The sequence below is a fragment of the Benincasa hispida genome, chromosome 9 (genome assembly GCF_009727055.1).
Source record: "Benincasa hispida cultivar B227 chromosome 9, ASM972705v1, whole genome shotgun sequence".
Lineage (NCBI taxonomy): Eukaryota > Viridiplantae > Streptophyta > Magnoliopsida > Cucurbitales > Cucurbitaceae > Benincasa > Benincasa hispida.
In genome coordinates this window covers 71,592,174-71,611,821 of record NC_052357.1, presented here as the reverse complement: position 1 = coordinate 71,611,821, position 19,648 = coordinate 71,592,174, and the positions used below count along the sequence as shown (strand labels likewise).

The 19,648-nt window shown below is 30.8% G+C and overlaps 1 protein-coding gene across 1 annotated transcript; it reads right to left on the bottom strand.

The window, feature by feature from the left end:
• Nucleotides 1-7,292: 7,292 nt before the first annotated feature.
• Nucleotides 7,293-11,384, bottom strand: LOC120085043 (WAT1-related protein At4g08300-like). Its single transcript, XM_039040878.1, has 7 exons — nucleotides 11,081-11,384; nucleotides 10,850-10,912; nucleotides 10,618-10,734; nucleotides 9,126-9,369; nucleotides 8,860-9,018; nucleotides 8,577-8,728; nucleotides 7,293-7,768 (listed from the first exon to the last, which is right to left on the bottom strand). The coding sequence occupies exons 1-7, from the start codon at nucleotides 11,290-11,292 to the stop codon at nucleotides 7,591-7,593; spliced, it is 1,125 nt and encodes a 374-aa protein (XP_038896806.1). The 5' UTR covers nucleotides 11,293-11,384; the 3' UTR covers nucleotides 7,293-7,590.
• Nucleotides 11,385-19,648: the final 8,264 nt, after the last annotated feature.

The window sequence follows — 19,648 nt, the reverse complement described above, 5'->3', positions numbered from 1 at the left end:
CATTTTGTCATTGCATAAATAGGAATAGAGGCTTATGTGTAGGCCCTATAGACTTATTGCATATATCGCATGTGTTCTAGTATTAGAAGCCGTAGCATTCGCACCGAGAGGTGGTTTACTATTGTATGTGTGTTACATGATTGCATGGCTTGCGTTGACTAAGGTTGACCTTGTGGTCACTCTTAAGGATTGCAATGAAAACATCTCCACATTTTATCTGTCTTTCCCATTCATTTGTTTCACGTCAAGAGTTGTCGTGTCTCTACCTCTCATGCATATTCTCATTACATTGTCTGTTAGATAGAAGTAAGAGTAGGATTAACTTAGCAACCCCTCCAACATTCTTTTATTTAAACCACCACATTCATTTTGCTACAAGTCCCCGTATTCGACCTCGGATTACCCGAGAAACTTGCGTTCATGTTATACTTGGCGTGAACGCAAGAAAACTTGTGACAGGACGCATGGTCAACGCATACACTTGTTAACACATAATCATTCCAACGCATGACCATCGACGCATGACTATCAATGCATATCTTAAGAACATGCATCACATATTGCGTCCACGAGATTTTAGTTGTTGAATAATTTAACTTCTAATTTCCCGTCACCAGAATACTCTTAGTCTGCGAAGACGAGACAACTTCAGGCTTGGAGGACATTCCTCTCTTCTTAGCAAAAGCAACATTTACTTCTGGTACTTGTTCTAGACCTTCAGTTCTCAACATGGTCTAAAAAGCCTGCAGCTCATTAAGCAGAGTTGTCAAGTTGTATTCAATTTTATTCATCAAGGCATTGGTACAAAATTGCAGAAAACTCTTCGGAAGAGATTCTAGAATAAAGCCAACTTGACTTCTCTCATCCATTATAGCACCGTTCTCTCCAGCCACATTAAAGTGGACCATCATGTCCAGGACATGTTCACGAACATTGGTCCTCTCTTCCATGCGACTATTGTAAACGTATTTGATAGCATCATGCCTCAGGGTGAAGGACGACTGTCCAAACATCCCTCTTAGAGATTCTATAATCTCTTTGGCATTGTTCATACCCTCGTGTTTTTTGGCCAAAATGTCAGACAGATTGGCGAGAATATAAGCATGGGCTTTTATTATTAGCCCTGATCCATCTATCAAACACTTCCTGAACAGTTCGGTTGGAATTTGAGCTAGGAATGAGAGGACATTCCTCCATTAAGACAAATTTCAAATCGTCTATCATGAGTATTGTTTTCAAATTCAATTTCCAATTTACATAATTGTCCCCAATCAATTTGTCCGAAGCCTACAATTATATGATAGAACTCGCCATTCAGAAATTATAAACAAATTTTATAAGTGAATTGCTTTTAAATCCAATCAAGTTTTAGCAAAGTGATAATGATTATTATTTTTGCAACGACACTTAAGTGATTTAGAACAAATGCTACTGTGGGGCAGTCAAGAATTCCTTCACAAAAGCAAGACAATTCTTGACCAAATACTATCTACTCATATTCCGATAGTCAATTAGTTATCGTTTTCAGTCAAGATCATTACTAACACTTAGTAAGTCTTGTAAGTGTAGACTCGCCATTTTCAGATCTTATAGAACGGTATGAGTATGCCTCCGAAATAAAAGACAATACCCAAGACGGAACTATAAGACCCTATTCATTTTACTGAAGCCTGAGTTGTTCCGAATCCTATGTTACAACCCTCCGTAGGGATCGCCGCAGTTAACGACTAGCTAGTGCCGCATGGAAAATGACAACAGGTGCAACATAAGAATCTCACGGTTCAAACTAATAGAGGAGACCGTAGGACAATGTTGACACGTTTCCTTCACCCACTTACTATGAACGACTTCCCCCATTCACCTTGTTATTAACCCATGCAAACACTTTCCGTATGGAGCAGTCGAGGTAAAATCGACAAGAAGCCGAGCATGGATCTCACGGTGTGAACTCTTGAGGACGTGAGAGCTAATAACTATTATTCTCCCACTGAAGTGTTCTAAATGTTTGGGTATATTTATACTTAGGTTCTTTTTGGCTAATAAATTTAACCCTAAGTCTAGGTGGTTTATCCAAGTATAACACTTATAAATGGATTTTAAATCTACGATGTCTAGGTGATAAACCGTTTTTATTACCTCACACCGCTCACGAATGCTCATAAAACCGGTTACCAACGCTCAATTATTCGGCTAATCCTCAGGTAGGAGGTGTTCCGTAGACCGTCAACTTAAATACCCCCAGCCTTCGACAAGATTATATACTGGTTGAGTTTGTAACCCTAGTTTTACAAGTTTAACGACCTATTTTAACTATTAAAACAAGTGGTTAACCTAAGTGAGCATGCAGCTGTTCTTTGTTATGGATTTTAAACGTCTAACTCAATTTTATAACAACTTACAAAATTTAAGACATGCTAAACATCCACGACAAACAATAAAGGCATTCAATATCTAATATAACTATTATATTAAATAAAAGAAACCCTAACATGCATACTATATATTATAACATTTTATAACATACTTTTAATGCATGTAGCATGCTTCCTATGGTGGGATTTTCAATCTACGTGACATACTGTATGCACATACAAGACTTATTTAATTCTAGCATACATCACATGCATAAATAATTAAACACTAACTGATATGACTTTAGTTTTAGCAAAAATAAGCAAACAAAATCTAATTATTACAAAACAGCTTCTGAATCGCTCCCAGACCGCTCGAACCATTTCAAAACGAACTTAAGTAGCTTGAATCGGATCCGAATTGTCTGAACCGGACCAACCAAGTCTGAACCAGAGCAACCAAGAACCATTCGAAGCTGAACCGGACCAGACCACAAGAGAATCGGTCGAATCGGTAGCTCTCGCTCATGTTCAACATCCCGCTAAGTCTCATCATTTAGCAATGACGACCATTGTTTTGCACTTTGCCTGATCATTTAGTAAAGCTACACGACCGTTTAGCTTTTCTTCACATCGTCTAATGCATGAAGCTAAACGTGAAGCTTAATGACGATAAGAACAGAGGCTGATTTTCTGGAACTGCAACTCGGCCTCTTCCCTTGTTTCTTCGATTTACAACTTAAATCCAACTCTAATGACGTCAAATAAATTACAGACTCTTGGGAACACATTAAAGCTCATCAAGCAAGAGTCAATTACAAATTTAAATGGAAAATCAAAGCAAAATTTCATCATATTATATTATTAGAATTTGACAAAAGAAATTATCAAAAGAGTCTCCCTTGAACTTCTTTAAATTAATACTAGGGTGATACTGTGTATTGCACATATTTATTCAATTTAATAGTCGATTTAAGGATAAAACTTGAAATAATATTGGTTTATTATAAAGATTAAGTAGTATAGAATTATCAAATCGAGCAGAACTCAATTGATATATAACATTTATAAGTGATCAAAAGGTCTATGTTTTAAATCTTCACATACCTAATATACCTTTTTTTTTTAAAAAAAAAAAAAAAAGTTAGCATAGACCCTATTTATATTATTATTTTTTATTTCGTGAAATAAGATGACATAAAGATGATTATATATGTATATATATAATCTAATCACATGAAAATTTTAGGTAATTGTATTTGGTATCATACTTATTTTTTGTTAAAGACTAAGTCGTTATATTATGAAGATTGACAATTAAGTTTGATAATATTTTTTTACGTTAGAGACTAGATAGTTACAATTTTGAAAGTAGTGACTAAAATATTAGCCGCTAAAGTTCAAAGATTAAATTGTTACAACTCTACAAGTACATGTACTACACCATTACAAATAAAAGTCAAGGGACTAAGTAGTTTCTTCTATGGAAGTTTAGAGATTGAAAGTAATTTTTTACCATTAATGAAATAACTTTTTACGTTGTGAGAATAGTTGTTCTGAAATTACAAAAGACAAAATAGACATATACAAAAGTTTAAAGGGGAAAGGAAATTTATCAAACATATATTTATTATTGGATTATCATGTTTCATATCTATGATGACTACGATCCAAATCACACTCTATGTATTAAATAATACATCACTTCGTTGTGTACTCACTTCAAGCAAGATAGTTATAATGGGGCAAAATACCTGATTTTCGTTCAAAATTAAACTATCAAATCATGATGCGTCATATATAGGGTCTAGGTCATACTATTTACGATCATGCAACGGTGTGAAAGTTACAAGTGCTAGTTCAATACATCTCTATCGTTAAATCATGATATTTTCTCTATATGATTTAGATCGTGTCCAAACATAAACGGATATGGGATACCCTACCTAAAAAGTTCATAAGTTTTTTTAAAAAATATAATCTGAAGAAGAAAAAAAAGGTGAAAAGCCAAATAAATTAGTCTTTTCGCATCATGTCGTTGGAAAAGAAATGCAAGTTACTTTAATCCCATCTTGTGAAGTTACTTTTTATTAAAGCCAAAGTGAATGTTCCATCGTTTCCACGTTCAATCTCTTTTATTTCTGAATCTCATCATTTCCACCGTTGAACTTGGAAATGATTCCTTCCCTTTTATTATTTATTTATTTACTATTTAGAGGATTCCTTCCCCTTTTTAAATTCGTTCGTACACTTGATAGTTGATACTTCTACTTGCAAGTGAGAATCTTTGGAACCTATTTTAGTTTGGACATTAAAATTTATTGTCTATGGTTCTATCTATATTACTTTACAATACAAGCTCAATCACTCCAAAAAAATGAAATATTTTACACTAATGTTTAAATGCATATAAATTTGTAACTTTCAAATTTTAGTTGGACAAATTAGAAGAATAATACTCTATTTGGTTGGTCACTTTGGATTTGGATTTATTATTATAATTTATAGTTTTAAGAGCTTTAGTTTAGGTATATATGGCCATAGACATGTATATATGGATTTACTTTAAATTAAGTTCTAAAAGTTTTACTTTAGGGTTTATGTTATAGTTATGATTTGACCAATAAATAGGTACATCTCTCTCGTTGTAAAACGACACAAACATATCAATAATTGAAATACACTCATGTGAGGGTGATTCCAGTTGGATATGAAAAAATTTGATTTATGACCAATCCACACGGAATGAATAGATAAAAGATAGAGTGGTGAGCCCCTACAAGCTTTTTGCCTCGATCTTCACATGCATGATACACAAGAGATCGATTAACTTTGTTAAAATAATTCATAAATTTACTTCAAACTGTTTTCATATATACCCATGAAAATCTCACTTATCTTCTTCTTTTATCTCTTTACTAACCTTTTATTTTGTTGAGAATTGTACAAAGCTCATAGATACGCTTGGATTCATAGGGTATCGAGAGGAGGCAAAAAGGAACACCAGTATCAAAAGAGAAAAAGTTAGTGCCTCGAGGTTTGGGTTGACTAATCAGATCGATAAATATATCAATCGGAAAATAATTGAGTTGTGCTCAGTCTGGTACCCTGCAACCTCGAGCACCAAAAACCACCTCAACATCGCCAACGTTACATGTAACCAAAGACAAGTGTCAGAAGAAGAGCCTATAAGGGTCCGTTTGATAACGTTCTCATTTCGTTCATTTTTCTCATTTTTTAATAAACTGACATGTTTGATAAGTATTATAGTTTCTTGTTTTAAAAATTTAAGAAAAGTTTGGGGGGGGGGGGGGGGGGGGGGTCAAATTTGAGGAACTACCAAAAGTAGTTTCTTCCTATTTTGTTTCCATTCGGGAATATGATTTTGTTTATTATGTATATATATATATATTTCATTCTTTTCTATATTGATTTGGCTATATCTCTTTTACATTTCTTTCTTTCATTTTTTCCCTTTATTAATTTTTTTTTATATTTATATGTTTAATTAAATTTTGAATTTTAAATTTTCCAACATTGAAATTTAAATATTATTTTGATGTTCAAATCGCAAACTTTCAATATGTATATTTAAATATTTTTTTTATTTTACATTTTGAATTTTGCAATATGCATATTTAATATATTATCTTAACTTAAAATTTATTACTTTTAGTATATTTGAAACTGGTTAGAATTTTGTAATATATAAATTTTATTTACTAAAATATTCAATTAGATTCACTTTGATATTTTACAACCAAGACATTAATATATTTATATAACTGAGTCACATTTGAGTCAACATCATTCAAGACAAATGAATTGAATGAGAAATAATATTTCAGATTGAATTTTAGCAACATGTAAATGATAGAAACAATTATATGATAATTATTAACTTTGCATCAAGACTTGTATGTATTTGATAGTGTAAATATTTTATAATGGAATACATGCTATATATTTTTTGTTTTACATAATTAAATTATATTTAAACTATCAAATAAGATAAAATGTTAGGAAAAATATCGCCAGAGGAGTTTGTGGTGGTGGTTGGAGTTGACCGGCAATGGTCAGAGGTGGTGACCAGCAACAAAAAAAAAAAGAAAAAAAAGAAAAGGCAAGGGGGAAAAATGAGAAATGAGAAATGAGAAACAAGAAATAGTTATCAAAAAAGTTTTTGTTTTTGTTTCTTTTTTTTTTTTTTTTAGGAAACAAGACATAAAAATAGTTACCAAACATATCTATGTTTTTAGTTCTTAAAAAAATAAAAAACGAGAAATGTGGAACAAGAAACGGGAAACAGAAAATAGGAAACAGGAAATGGGAAACAGAAACGTTATCAAATGGGCCCTAAATATTCTCGTTCGACGACTCCCATGAGAGAAGAGTAAGTAACTCCAAAGGATTGCCCTAACTAACCTTACTTCTTGTGTGTTTAGCCAAACGATACACTTCTTATACTAAGGCATCATAGTGTGGTATGCTCGACAACATACCAACGTGGAGCTTTCTTATGCAGGTTAGCTTCTAAGCGAGACCAAACCTAGAAGAAGTGAGCCGAAGATCAAGCCAAAGTGGGACTCACAACAACAAATGCGAATGAGATCCAAGCGCCAACACTCTCCATTCAAATAAACTATGATTTATTCAACATACAAACAATTTGATTCGAAGTTTGGCTGAGCCGTAAAGATCATATTAAAACTAAACTCTCGAATTACAATCGATAAGGTAAGGTACCTTATCTTTGATCATTCTCTTGTGTTTATTCGATCTCTATATATTTACATAAAACCAATGGGTGAAAATTAATTGAAAACAAGAGGAATAAAAAGAAGTATGGAAAGAGAGATATGAGAGAGGAGAAGTACATCAAAATTAGAAGTATATGATAAAATTAAACCACCGTATTGGTTTAGGAAAGACACAGCAAAATATACGTAGAATTACATGATCTTTATAAACATCATCATATAATATGAACTTGAAGCCCCATTTTTTTTTCTACATATTACAAAGAGTGAAATTATACGAGCCAAAACTCGTACCATTTATATATTTAAACCCACCTCCCAAAAAAAGAAAAAACACACCAACATTTAAATATATATTTCTGCAGAAAAAGATGGTGATGAGAAAATTAAAGTTAAACGAAAATTAAATTGGAAAAGTTGACAAAATGAAAATGGGCCGCCTCTTTCATTTCTTCATGATTCGACAGCTCTCACAACCATCACGCCGGTGGAGCCTTGGAAGAACAACGCTCGGCGGCGGTGGTTTCCGGCTCGGCGGTGATCGGTAATTCGGTGTCGGCGCTGCCTTTTTGACTGGTCAATTTGTTTAGATGGTCCTTGGCTTTGCCCCACACCACTAAGTATAGCCCCATCACTATGAAAATGGCTCCGATTATGCTGCAACACAAAAGGAAGATTTTGAATTTTGAAACATTTGGAAATTTTCATTGTTTTTTTTTAAAAAAAAAAAATTAAGGCAATTATTAGGCTGTACTCAATCTAATACATCTTTTTATACATAATAGAATTTTCTTTCTACACATTAAAGAATTTTATTTAGTGCGTTTGAACTGTACAGTAGATGGATGGACGCCTTTATAATTTTGAATTTAAGTTATTTTGGCTCCTATACTTTTAAAATGTTTATTTTAGTTATTATACTTATAACTTTGGTTCATTTTAATTTCTCATAATTAAAAAGTAACGATTTTGATAATTTAAAATTGAAATAAAGATAAAAATGAAGAGATGAAAATTATCATTTTTAAAAATTATAAGAACCAAAATGAAAATTTTAAAAATATAAAAATTAAGATAAATAAAATTATTTTGAAAATAGAACGATTAAAGTGAAAAGTTGAAAAACCAAATTTAAAAAAGTATCAATTATATACAAGTCTAATTTTGTCTAACATATCCTACCAGTCTATAACCATTTAATTTATAATCTTTTATTTTCTAATATAGTGCACGTAAATTTCTAACAATTCCTTTAAATAATTTTCATATTTTCCCAAAAATCTTTAATTTGATAACAAAAATCCAATTAGACTTTGAAAAAATGACAAACCCACCCGTTTAGTCAGAACAGTGACTAAAGTTTTAACTACAAGATTAATTAATACGTTCGTAAAGAAATAATGAAGTATGGTGAACAATCAACGGTAAAAAGAGATTGGAAAAGGAAGAAAAAGTAATTAATTACCTTCCAAGGTGAATTTGCTCAGCCAAAACAACGGAGCCAAGGAAGGCGGTAATAATCATGCAGAGAGGGGTAAAAGAGGTAACAAAAACTGGACCACGTTCCCGAATTACCACGCCTTGTATGTAATATGCAAGTCCAGAGCATATCACACCCTAAAATAATAAATATTTGAATTAATTATTTAAACAAAATTAACAAACAAACACAAATAAAAATAATATATATATTTTTTCCAAAAAGAAATTCGAGTTTTTTTCTTTTTCTTTTTCTTTTGTTTCCTTACCGTATAAACAGCGGCAAGTAGACGAGAGTCCCAGCCGATGACCCACACGCTAAAGTCACGCTCCATAATAAGGGTCACAATGGAGCCCTCCACCGTGCCGGCCACGCATATCAGGGCGGTCAGCGACAGCTCCGCCGGGTATTTCCTCAGCGTGAACGACTACAATCAGTGGCGGAGTCAGAACTTTTTATTTACAAATTAAATTTTAATCAAGGAAAATTACAAAATCTCGATTCTTTTTTTGGAGAGAAAAAGAGAATAATTACTTGCAAGATGAAGAAGCCAGACCAGCCGACGATACTGCCGAGAAGCATGAGGGTACCGAGGACCCAGTGCTGGTCGGCGGACTCGCTGCTGCTGCTGCTGTGGGCGGCGTGGCTTCCATGGCCGTGGAAGATTTCGACGATTGGTCCTTTGTATAGAGTCATCACCATTGCTCCGCCGATCGTCACCAATGTTCCTGCCACCTTCGCAATGCTGCGAATCTTCTTCAAGTTCACACTTTCTAGCCTGGTTGATCCATTTTACGTTTTAAAATCGATAAAATTCAAGAAATTATTTTAAATGTTGTAACTTCAAGGGTTGAACATGATTTTACATTTAAGTTAGGAAATATTTGAAGTGGTTGAAATTGATTTAATTTTTTTTTTAGATTGATTGACCAAAAATTTTGTTAAATGAGAAATTTAGATAGTTTTTAAAAATCAAGCTTATTATTACCCCATTCATGAGTTTTTTTAAAAATATATNTATTTACTACTCTTCCAATAACTATGATCCCATCTGTTAATCATTTGGTGTTTTATTTTTGTTTTTGAAAATTAAGCTTATAGGTATTATTTCTACTTCCAAATTTCTCATTAGTTATAAGCCAAAATCTGAAAATTACTTTTAAAAACTTGTTTTTGTTTTTAGAATTTAGCTAATAATTCAAAGATTGTACTTGATAAACACGCAAATCATTGTAAGAAATTTGGAGAAAATAGACTTAATTTTTAAAAATCAAAACAAAAAACGAAATAGTTAACAAACGGGATCTAAATTTTTGAAAATTTTAGAAATGTAGTTTTCATTTTTTTTTCCTAGTTTTGTTAATAAACCAACTGTTTCTTTCAAAGGTGCGAAGATATTATAATAAATAAATTGTGAAAAAATAAGTATAATTTTCAAATACAAAAGTTAAATATGAAATTGTTATCGAAAAGCTTACTAATTTAGATTTTTCTAATTTTGATTTGTATATACCACTTTGAAACATATTAAGTAAATTAGGAATCTAATGATCAAAATATGTAAAATTTTGGTAAATCAATTATATATTTCAGTCCACATTTATTTTTTAGAGTAAAAAAACGTGATTCGAAGTTTTTTAAAAAATAAGAATTATATTTAATGTCTAAATGAAGGAAATTGATAAATTAGGAGGTAATGGTTAAATTAAATAAAATTAAACGAATTAGGTAGCATTTTTAAAAGTAAATTAGGTGGCAATTTTAATTAATTATCTGATCTTAAAGTGATTGAGTTAATAACCTACTAAAGTATTAATTATAATAATCGATCAATCAATTAATTAAGATGACCGACAGTTGTTGAGCTTTGAAAGGCACAGTAATTATCCAAGGATGGGATGCGGAAAATAGACAAGAAATTAAAAATCTTTTTGGAAAAAACTAAATTAGAATAGCCCATAATTTTGGAATATAGTGGGAAATGAACAGTAATATATATATATTTTTTAAAAAAACATAAAAATACCTGAAAATGAGAGCCATTATGAAGGTTACTGCAGGGAGAATATTGATGGTGACAGAGGTAAATGTTGCTGAGGTAAGTTTTAAACCCACATAGTATAGATTTTGATCCAACACAGGCCTGTTTTAATCCACAATCATAATTTAGAAATAAAAAAAAAAAAACACCTTAATTAATCCGAAAGCGAAAATACAACATTAAAAACAAAATTGAATTTTTGGGAAGTAATAATTACTCGAGAAAGCCGAGAAGCAATATTCGTGCAAAAATCGGTAATGTCATCTTCGGCCTTATTTTTCTGAAAAATATAGAGAGCAAGAAAAAATCGCATTAATATAAAATAACGATGAGAGGACTAAGTTAGTTACTTCTATATTCTAACAATATAGAATTGATGAATATCATTTTTTTTTTTTATCATAAAGAGATTTAAATAGAACGTGAAATTTTAAGGATCGAAGGAGACCTTTCAAGGACGATAGCGAAGGGAGAGATAACAATGGTGGCAACGACGTGTCGATACACGGCGAGAACGTAATGGTTCATGCCCTTCTTAAGACAAAGCATTGTGACAATATACATCCCTGCATACCCAAATTGCAAGGAAATCATAGCCAAGTAGGGTTTTATTTTTTGAAGTATTCCACAAAACATTGCAAGCCCTGTTTCAGCTCCCATTGTTTCTTCTCCTTCAATCTAGATTTCTCTCTCTAGATGTTTGTAAAGAGAAGAAGATTGAATGGTTTCAAGCTGGTGAAAAAAAAGATAAGAGCTCATGGGCTTCTTATAGCTCATTAAAGCATAGAAAGAGAAAAAAGCTAAAGCACTAATGTAAAATTTTTGGCTTTTATTTATTTATTTATTTTTAAAACAGGTTTGTTTGTATTATCCACATGGAAATCACATAATGCAAATGGCAAAGCCAACTATGTACCGATATGAAATATGATGAGGGTTGTTTCAGATAAAGTTCAAAGCCTACGAATGAGCTTCAGTTCAAGAAAAATTGGGAGATAAAAATGGGAATATGTACGTCTCAAAAGGGAAAAGTCAGACCTTTGGATTTCGAGTTGATCAGTCAAGTCGAAGGAAATATCTTAGTTGAAAAATAATCTGAATTAACTTTGATGTAGTGCTCTACAACCTCGAGAGTCGTAATCTCGCTGACATCATCAATGTTACACGTAACCATAGACGAGTGCTAAAGGAAGGGCAACATTGTAAATAGTCTCATTTAACAACCCCAAGGAGTAGAAGTAAGTAAACTTTGACTATGCTCTCTATGTTTAGCTGAATTATGGATTTCCTGTATTGGTTAGCTCAACATTGCATTTGTTTGAATGACTCTCACGTAGATTGACTCGGAGGACAAGATTAGACCTGAGAAGCGGGAAACATAAAACCCACAAAGGGCTTGCAGCAATGACAGACATGTATGAGATTCTCGCGTGAATCAAATTTATCATCATCATTATTATTCTATTTGTTGTTTTATTTTTTGGTTAGGGAATAGGAGTGGAAAGGTGAGGAAGATCAGATACATAGCTATTATTAGGATATATGAAGACAAATCTATGCATATTTTTCTAATATCATTGTTTTTAAATAAAATATTTTGGGTGTTTATTGTTCTTTATATTTTTTATAGTAGAATAATAATATTATTGTTTTTTTGGGAGTGGAGTTTTGATTCATTGACCATCAACATATAAGAGGATATCAGCTGGTTGGGTTAGTGCTTCTCTAGCAATGACCCAATAAGACATTGGTTGTGTGGAGTTTATTTTATTTTATTTTAGTCTTTTTTTTTTCTTTCTTCTTTATTTTTTTTGTAATCAATCAATGTATTTGAAGAGTGGAAACCACTTTTTTAAAGATTTAATCCAAATAGCCAACAAGGTAGAATTCACTAATCTATGCATAAACAATTGTTACTATAAAAGGGTCTCCTTTTTCTTCACCAATTGTGGATAAATCTAAGATTTTTGTCATCTACTATATTAAACATATTTTATTAATTATTAATTAACTCGATTTTCTTACATATCAAACTAAAAATAATTATTTAAATTAAATACTACCATTTAAAAGATAAGTAGTGATGTGATTTGACGACTATTATTGAAATATGAATTTGGTTGATATGTAGAATGATAGTTAATTCTTTATTATATTAGTTTTCTGGTTATTCACGCTATTATATTGTTCACCTCAAGCATCTAGTTGGAACATTTCTACTATATTTTAGCCTGTAAATATGTGATATGCCAAGTTGTTATATATATATAATAAGTATATTGAAGTTTTCTTATTAAATTTTGTATTCTACTTAATATTTCTATTTAAATTAAATTTATAGGTACAAATAAGATTTTAAATCTCACATTTATGTATATTACATGTGTAGCTTACATGATTTATAAAACTTCATGCGAGCATAATGTATATATCATTTGACAATAACACGTTATATAGTTATGAGTGATTGATTGTTATTATATATACAGATCAAGTGGTATATCATCCAGAACTATAATTATGTTATTAAAAAGTGAAAAGATTATATAATAATTTGACCACATTTTTTTTCACGTGAATATTCATTGTATACTTCTATTAATCTTAAACGCTCGAACTAACGAGTTATAGTAGATTTAGTTATTTTAATTATTCTCTAGTAGTAAGATGGAAAGAATAATATTGTCTGTAAAAATGATATTCGCATTGTCATATAAATAAGGCAATAATTTTTTCGAGGTAAAAAGTTAATCAATAGAAAAATGGTATTATTAATTTATCTAAGGCTAAAGGATATTAGTGACATCAACAATACATATGGGATCGGCCTAGTGGTCCATATTTTATGATAACTTCCTATTTAGAATTTAATATTTTATGAATTTTTTTGGCATCCAAATATTGTCGAATCAAGACATGTTGATTCGTGAGATTAGTAAATTGAGGTGTGTGTAAGTTAGTTGGACACTCACAGATATTAAAAAAAAGGAAGACATCGACAATATACTTAAATAATTAAAAAAAAAAAAGGAAAAAAAGTCGTAGCATCCCAATCACCAATCATTAACGTACATAAACACGAATTGTTTAAGTAGTTGTCGATTAATTAATGGACTTCAATCAACTCATTAAAATAAACCACTTGAAATTATAAGATAATTAGTGGCCAACTTTTGTTCGTGGCTGTAATAAAGTGAATCCAAAAGTATTAATAGAATTATTGCCCAAGGGTAATTCCGACATACTGCACAAAAATGCTATTCCACGTTGATTTTTTTTATTAATATATTTTGCTTGCTTTATTAAGCGATTAAATCTCTCACTGCTCTTCAACCTGTTTCTGTTTTTATTTGATAAAATATATTTATAGATGTGTTTAATCAATAAATTCAGTCCAGATGAATTAATAATTACTTAATCACTTAATAAGAAATTAATATTTCGTTTATATATTAATGTTATTCTCAATCAAGTCTTTGTTTTGACAAAACGTAAAAATTTATTGAAAAAAATATTAGATGGCATGACATCCAAATACATCATTTTAATGTGAAAAAAAAAATAATAATGTGAGTAGTAAGGATAAATTGTAGCATAGCAGATGAGATGAGATTATTTGATTTATCACCCATGTAATAGTTTAACTAAAAACCAAATAATCTAGCCACGTTTCGTACCAATTTGGTCTTTAATTTTTGAAAAGTAAGCATATTTATTCTCAATATCTTATAATGGTTTTAATCTTTGTAGAGCAGGAGAGTTGAATTCTTAGCAACATTTCAAAAGCACAAAAACATATTTTAAAGTTTTATTTATCTATTTATTTATTTATGAGTTTTCAAATCTATGTTTGATTTTTGAAAACATCAATAAAAAGTAGACAACGAGATAAAGAACGAAGTAGAATGTGGGTTTATAAGTTTAATTTTAAAAGCCCAAATGATCACCGAAGAAAGCTACATAATTGAAATTTGTCTTACTTATCGTAATTTATCAACTCGACATATTGTGTTGTTTTATAAATGAACCGATTACAATTGTTGATTTTCTTTAACCATGCACATTCTTTTAATATCTAGTGACCATAAATACATAGAATCTGTTGTTGGTAGATTTATTGACATTGGCCGAGTCCTACAATCTAGAGAGAGACAGAAGGCCTACGGACTCATGGAGAGCCTATGGGAGCTCAAAGAACCCATGAGGAGCTTATGAAAGAGCCTAGTGGAGCTTCTAGGAGAGCTTAAGAGAACTCATGGAGAGAGCTAGGAGAGCATCCATGGGTAAGCCTAGGATAACTCAGGGAAGCAATGAAGAGAGGCCAATAGAACTCAGAGGAGCAACATGGATAACTTATGGGGCCTTGGGGAGAGCCTAGAAGAGCTTAGATGACCCATGAAAAGAGCATAAGAGAGCTCAGAGAACCAATGGAGAGAGCCTATGAGAGAGCCCAGTGGAACACAAAGAAGACTAAAAGAGCTCATATGACTCATAGGGAGAGCTATGATAGTTTAGAGGACTCATGGGAAGAGCCTAGCTAGGAGAACTCAAAGGACCCATGTAGAGTTCAGAGGACTCATAGGGAGAGCCTAGTAGAGTCCAAACTCATGAGGAGAGCCTAGAGCTTAAAGTGAGCTTAGATAACCCATGTAAAAAACCAAAAGTGAGCTTAGAGAACCAATAGGTATAACCTAAAATGAGCTTAAAGGACCCACGAGGAGCTTGACACCACTGGTGCTCGATTTCTTTTGTCTTGTAGGCACTTAGACTATTTTCTTCGGTAATATAAATTTACGATTCATCCATTTTATTTCATCAACGATATCATCAAATAAACATGTCATGATTAAATAATTAATAATAAAAATTTGGAAAAAATAGTGCTACTATTCACAATAAATTATACAGCTAAAAAAAGGCAATAAATTATGGTTTGGAAAAGTAAATTAATCAAAGTTTTGAAAAACAAGTGTGTTTTCATTTTAGGATTCCAATTTGAAACCATGTGGTGCATATTTTATTTTATTTTCCTCACAGAAGGATTATTGGTGGACAGTGGACACGTCATTAAATCATTTGCCAAAAAAAATGTGGTCGGAGTTTTTTTTTTTTTTTTTTTAGATGAAAAATAATTGTGGATAAGCATTCTCTCTGAGCAATATTAATTTTGCTTTTTTTTTCCCTTAAAAAAAAAGAAAAATAAAGGATATGTCAAAGAAAAACAATATTCTAGATTTTTTTTTTCTTGCAATATATATCTTCTTGTACTTTTCCTTTTTTGGTTATTGTAGTGCTCAAAAAAGATATTTGGATCGTCGAAAATATTCATTTTTTTAAATTCAAAATATTTAAATATTGGGTTGATTAGTACGTCGGATACACATATTACTTATATCAAATCATAATCAAATTTTCATAGTACAATTACATACATTTTTGAAAAAAAATTACATATCAAATCATAAATTCGAAGTGTACAACAAAAAAAGAGTAAATATTTAAGGATAGTCCATTCAATGTAACACTTTATTAAAACGACATAAAATCGTCACACCTCGTACGTGTCTATATATATACATGAAAATATAATCATGTCTCATCCATACATACACTCATTTATTTACCTTTAAGCTTGTAGATGTTCAATAACTAACTAGAATTCGTTTGATTCGTAATATAATTTCATTTTATGCTTTTCAAAATAAAAAAAAATATATATTAGAAAAAATCATGAAAACGTATTTGACATACTTATTTTCAAAACAATTTTACAAAACCGCTAATAAAATAACCTTTTTTAAAAAAATGTTGTTTTCTTTGTCTTAAAAAATTATGAAAAGAAAGGATGCATTTCCCATCAAATAACAAATATTTTTCTTTTTCTTCAAAATTCATGAGCCTCGAAGACATGTCTATGGATGAGGTCAATCTCTCATCAATTGTTGTGAATAATTTCTTTATAACTAAAAAAACCAGATAAAAGAAATCAACAAACCAAAATTATTAAAATATAAATATAATTAATTATTTTCTCAAAAAAAAAAAAAAAGGATCCATTATTGTTGAAAGCTTGAAAGATTAACGAAGAGATTTTCTATCTAAGTTTCTCTGGGTGTTATGGAGGATTCCATCATCTTTTTATTTATTTATTTATATTTATTTTACAAAGAACTATGCATAGAAGTTATTACATCATCATTAATTCTAAAAGCTTGCATATCTTTATTTCTCTCTCAAGGAAATAAAAATTGTTTTTCTTTTGAAAAACAATTTCTTTTTCTCTCTTGTGTGGGAAAGGATTTATATCAAAATAAAAGAATTTTAAACCGTTTATTTTCATTAGACTATGAGGAATGATTAAGTGTAATCCCATACCCTTTCTTTTACTCACTATTTTTTTTAATATTAAAAAAAGTGTGACACATGACACAATCTCATTGGATGTTGGATAAGCTGCATAAAAGATAGATACAAATCACTACACCTAAATTTTTCTTAGATTATAATAAACTTATATATATCAACAATGTTAATAAGATATAATAACATTAAACTAGCTTTTTTTAAAATAAAATTTACCAAACTCATAATGTTTTCGTCTTTTTTTCATTCACAACCAAATATAATTTTCTTTGAATTCAAGTTTTAAAATTTTAAATTACGACCAAACATATATGGTATGAATACGAACTTGTCTTCCATTCTCCTATATTTTTAATGGTCTATAACAAGTTTTTCATATCACAAACTAAATGGCCTAATCTTTTCACAATTTTGTGAAAGTTTCAAATGAAGAGCAGTAAAAAAATTCAATCAAACTCATAAATCTCATGATTTGTAGGCGAGATTCATTATGGAATTGAAACTTAGGGGTGGATAGCAAAACCACTTAAACCAAACCAATTTGCAAAACCGAACCGATTTATAAGCGAAATCGAAAAAATCGATTCAATGTGGTTCGTTGAAATGTTAAAACCGAATTTAAACGGTTCGGTTCAGTTCTAAGTTTGAAAACCGATTTCTAAATCGAGCTGAACTGTTTAAATATAAATATATAAAATATTAATAAAAAGTTAAAAAACGAGTGTTTCCTTTTCTTCGCCCGAACCTTCGTCTCCGTCTTGTTTCTTTCTTCCAGCTATTCCACTTTCGTTTCTTTCTTCTTTAAGGTTTGTGGCCGTCACAACCCACAACCCCTCTTCACTCTTCAGTTTGAGTCCATCAGCCCGCAGCCCGCAGTCGCTCTTCGTCTTCGACTCTTCACTCTTTATTTCAGCTTCAGTTCGAGTTCGAGTCCGAGTCTTCGAGTTTGAGTCCAAGTCTTCGAGTTCCAAATCATTTGTAGTCTTCGTCTTTGAGTTCGAGTCACACTCTTCGTCTTCGAGTTCGAAATCGAGGTTTTGTCTTCCCTCAATCCTCAGCCGATTCCATCTCTTCATTCTCTTTATCTCCGATTCCATCTCTTTGTCTTCAACCGATTCCAATGGAATCATTCCATCTCTTCGTCTCCCCTCAATCTTCACTCACCAGTTCTCCTTCTCCCTCAACAGCCTTTGAAACCGATTCACAAAACTGAAACAAACCGAATGGAACCAATTCGGTTCGATTCGGTTCTATATATAAATAATATCGGTTTGATTCGATTTGACCTCCAAACTGAACCGATTCCACCCCTACCGTGAAACTTGTTAGAATTATACCAATTTATGACCCCATCCATTTAATTTGGATTACTTTGGACATAGAAATGTTTCATTTGTTTACTTGTAAAGTTCCATTTCAATTTTTTCCCCTTTTTTTTTAAAGGGATGGCGTCATGAATGGAAATTTTGGTCCCAATCCCCATGCACCCTATTTTATTATTGTTGTTATTATTATTATTATAAGGGGAAAAAAAGAACAAGAAGAGGACAGATGCTAACTTGATTAACATAAAAATGCTACTGAAATAAAATATTCATAGAGGATAAAAAGTTAACGATACGTGAAAATGAGGAAAAACAATTTCCAGAAATCACTTTCAAGTATTTTTCTTCGTTTAACCTTTTAGGCATTGATAATGATTTGCATGTATGCATGTAATTTTAAAATCTCAAAATCTATTTTATCATTTTTATAAGCATACTAAAACATACTTTCCATCGCTCAAGGTTATGTTAACATTAAATTTTACACATAATTTTCATATTAGCAAAATTAATTTTGAAGAATTAAAACTGTATTTTATAATAATTTTAAAAATGACAAAAGTAATTTTAACCATTTTAAAATCACTCCCGAAGCATACTCTTCATTTAGCTTTTCTTAAACTTGTGTTTATTCTTCACTGAATTTTTCAATTATGGTTTTACATATTTATTAAAGAAATACTTAAATTTTTAATCAAATTCTAAAACAAAAACAAGCTTTTGAATACTATTTTTTTGTTCACTTCTACCCTTAAGTTTCTGTATTTTATTATGTATATGCTGTTAATATTTTAAAAAATCAAATTTTAAAACATCATTCATGCTAATTGATTGAATAATGTTCTAAAAAACCATAACTAAACTTATCACCTAAGATATTTGCACATAAATCTTTATAGAGTAATTTTAAAACGGATGCTTTTTAATAAAAAAAAAAGATACTCATGCTAATTGATTGGCTTAATTATTGATCAGGATCATATCACCAATTGGTGAATATTCCTTTATTTTTTGTTATATACATAATTGTGTATATATATTTTACCTTGGCTATAAACTCGAATCCTTTCTTTATTTAAGCAGGCCGCGTCTAAACCATATCATTATTGTTTCCTTATTATTTCTTTTTCGAAGAACTTCTCTTTTATTAAAAAAGAGATATCTATTTGTTTTTCAGAAAATTGCAAAAAATACACATGGTGGTAGTTACAATTTACTCTCAAATTTAATTGTAAAACTTGATCCCTCCAACTTATATAAATGTTAAAATTAAACCTTCAAGCTTACATAATTGTAAAAATTGTAAGAATTGTAAGTTTAAGGATTCA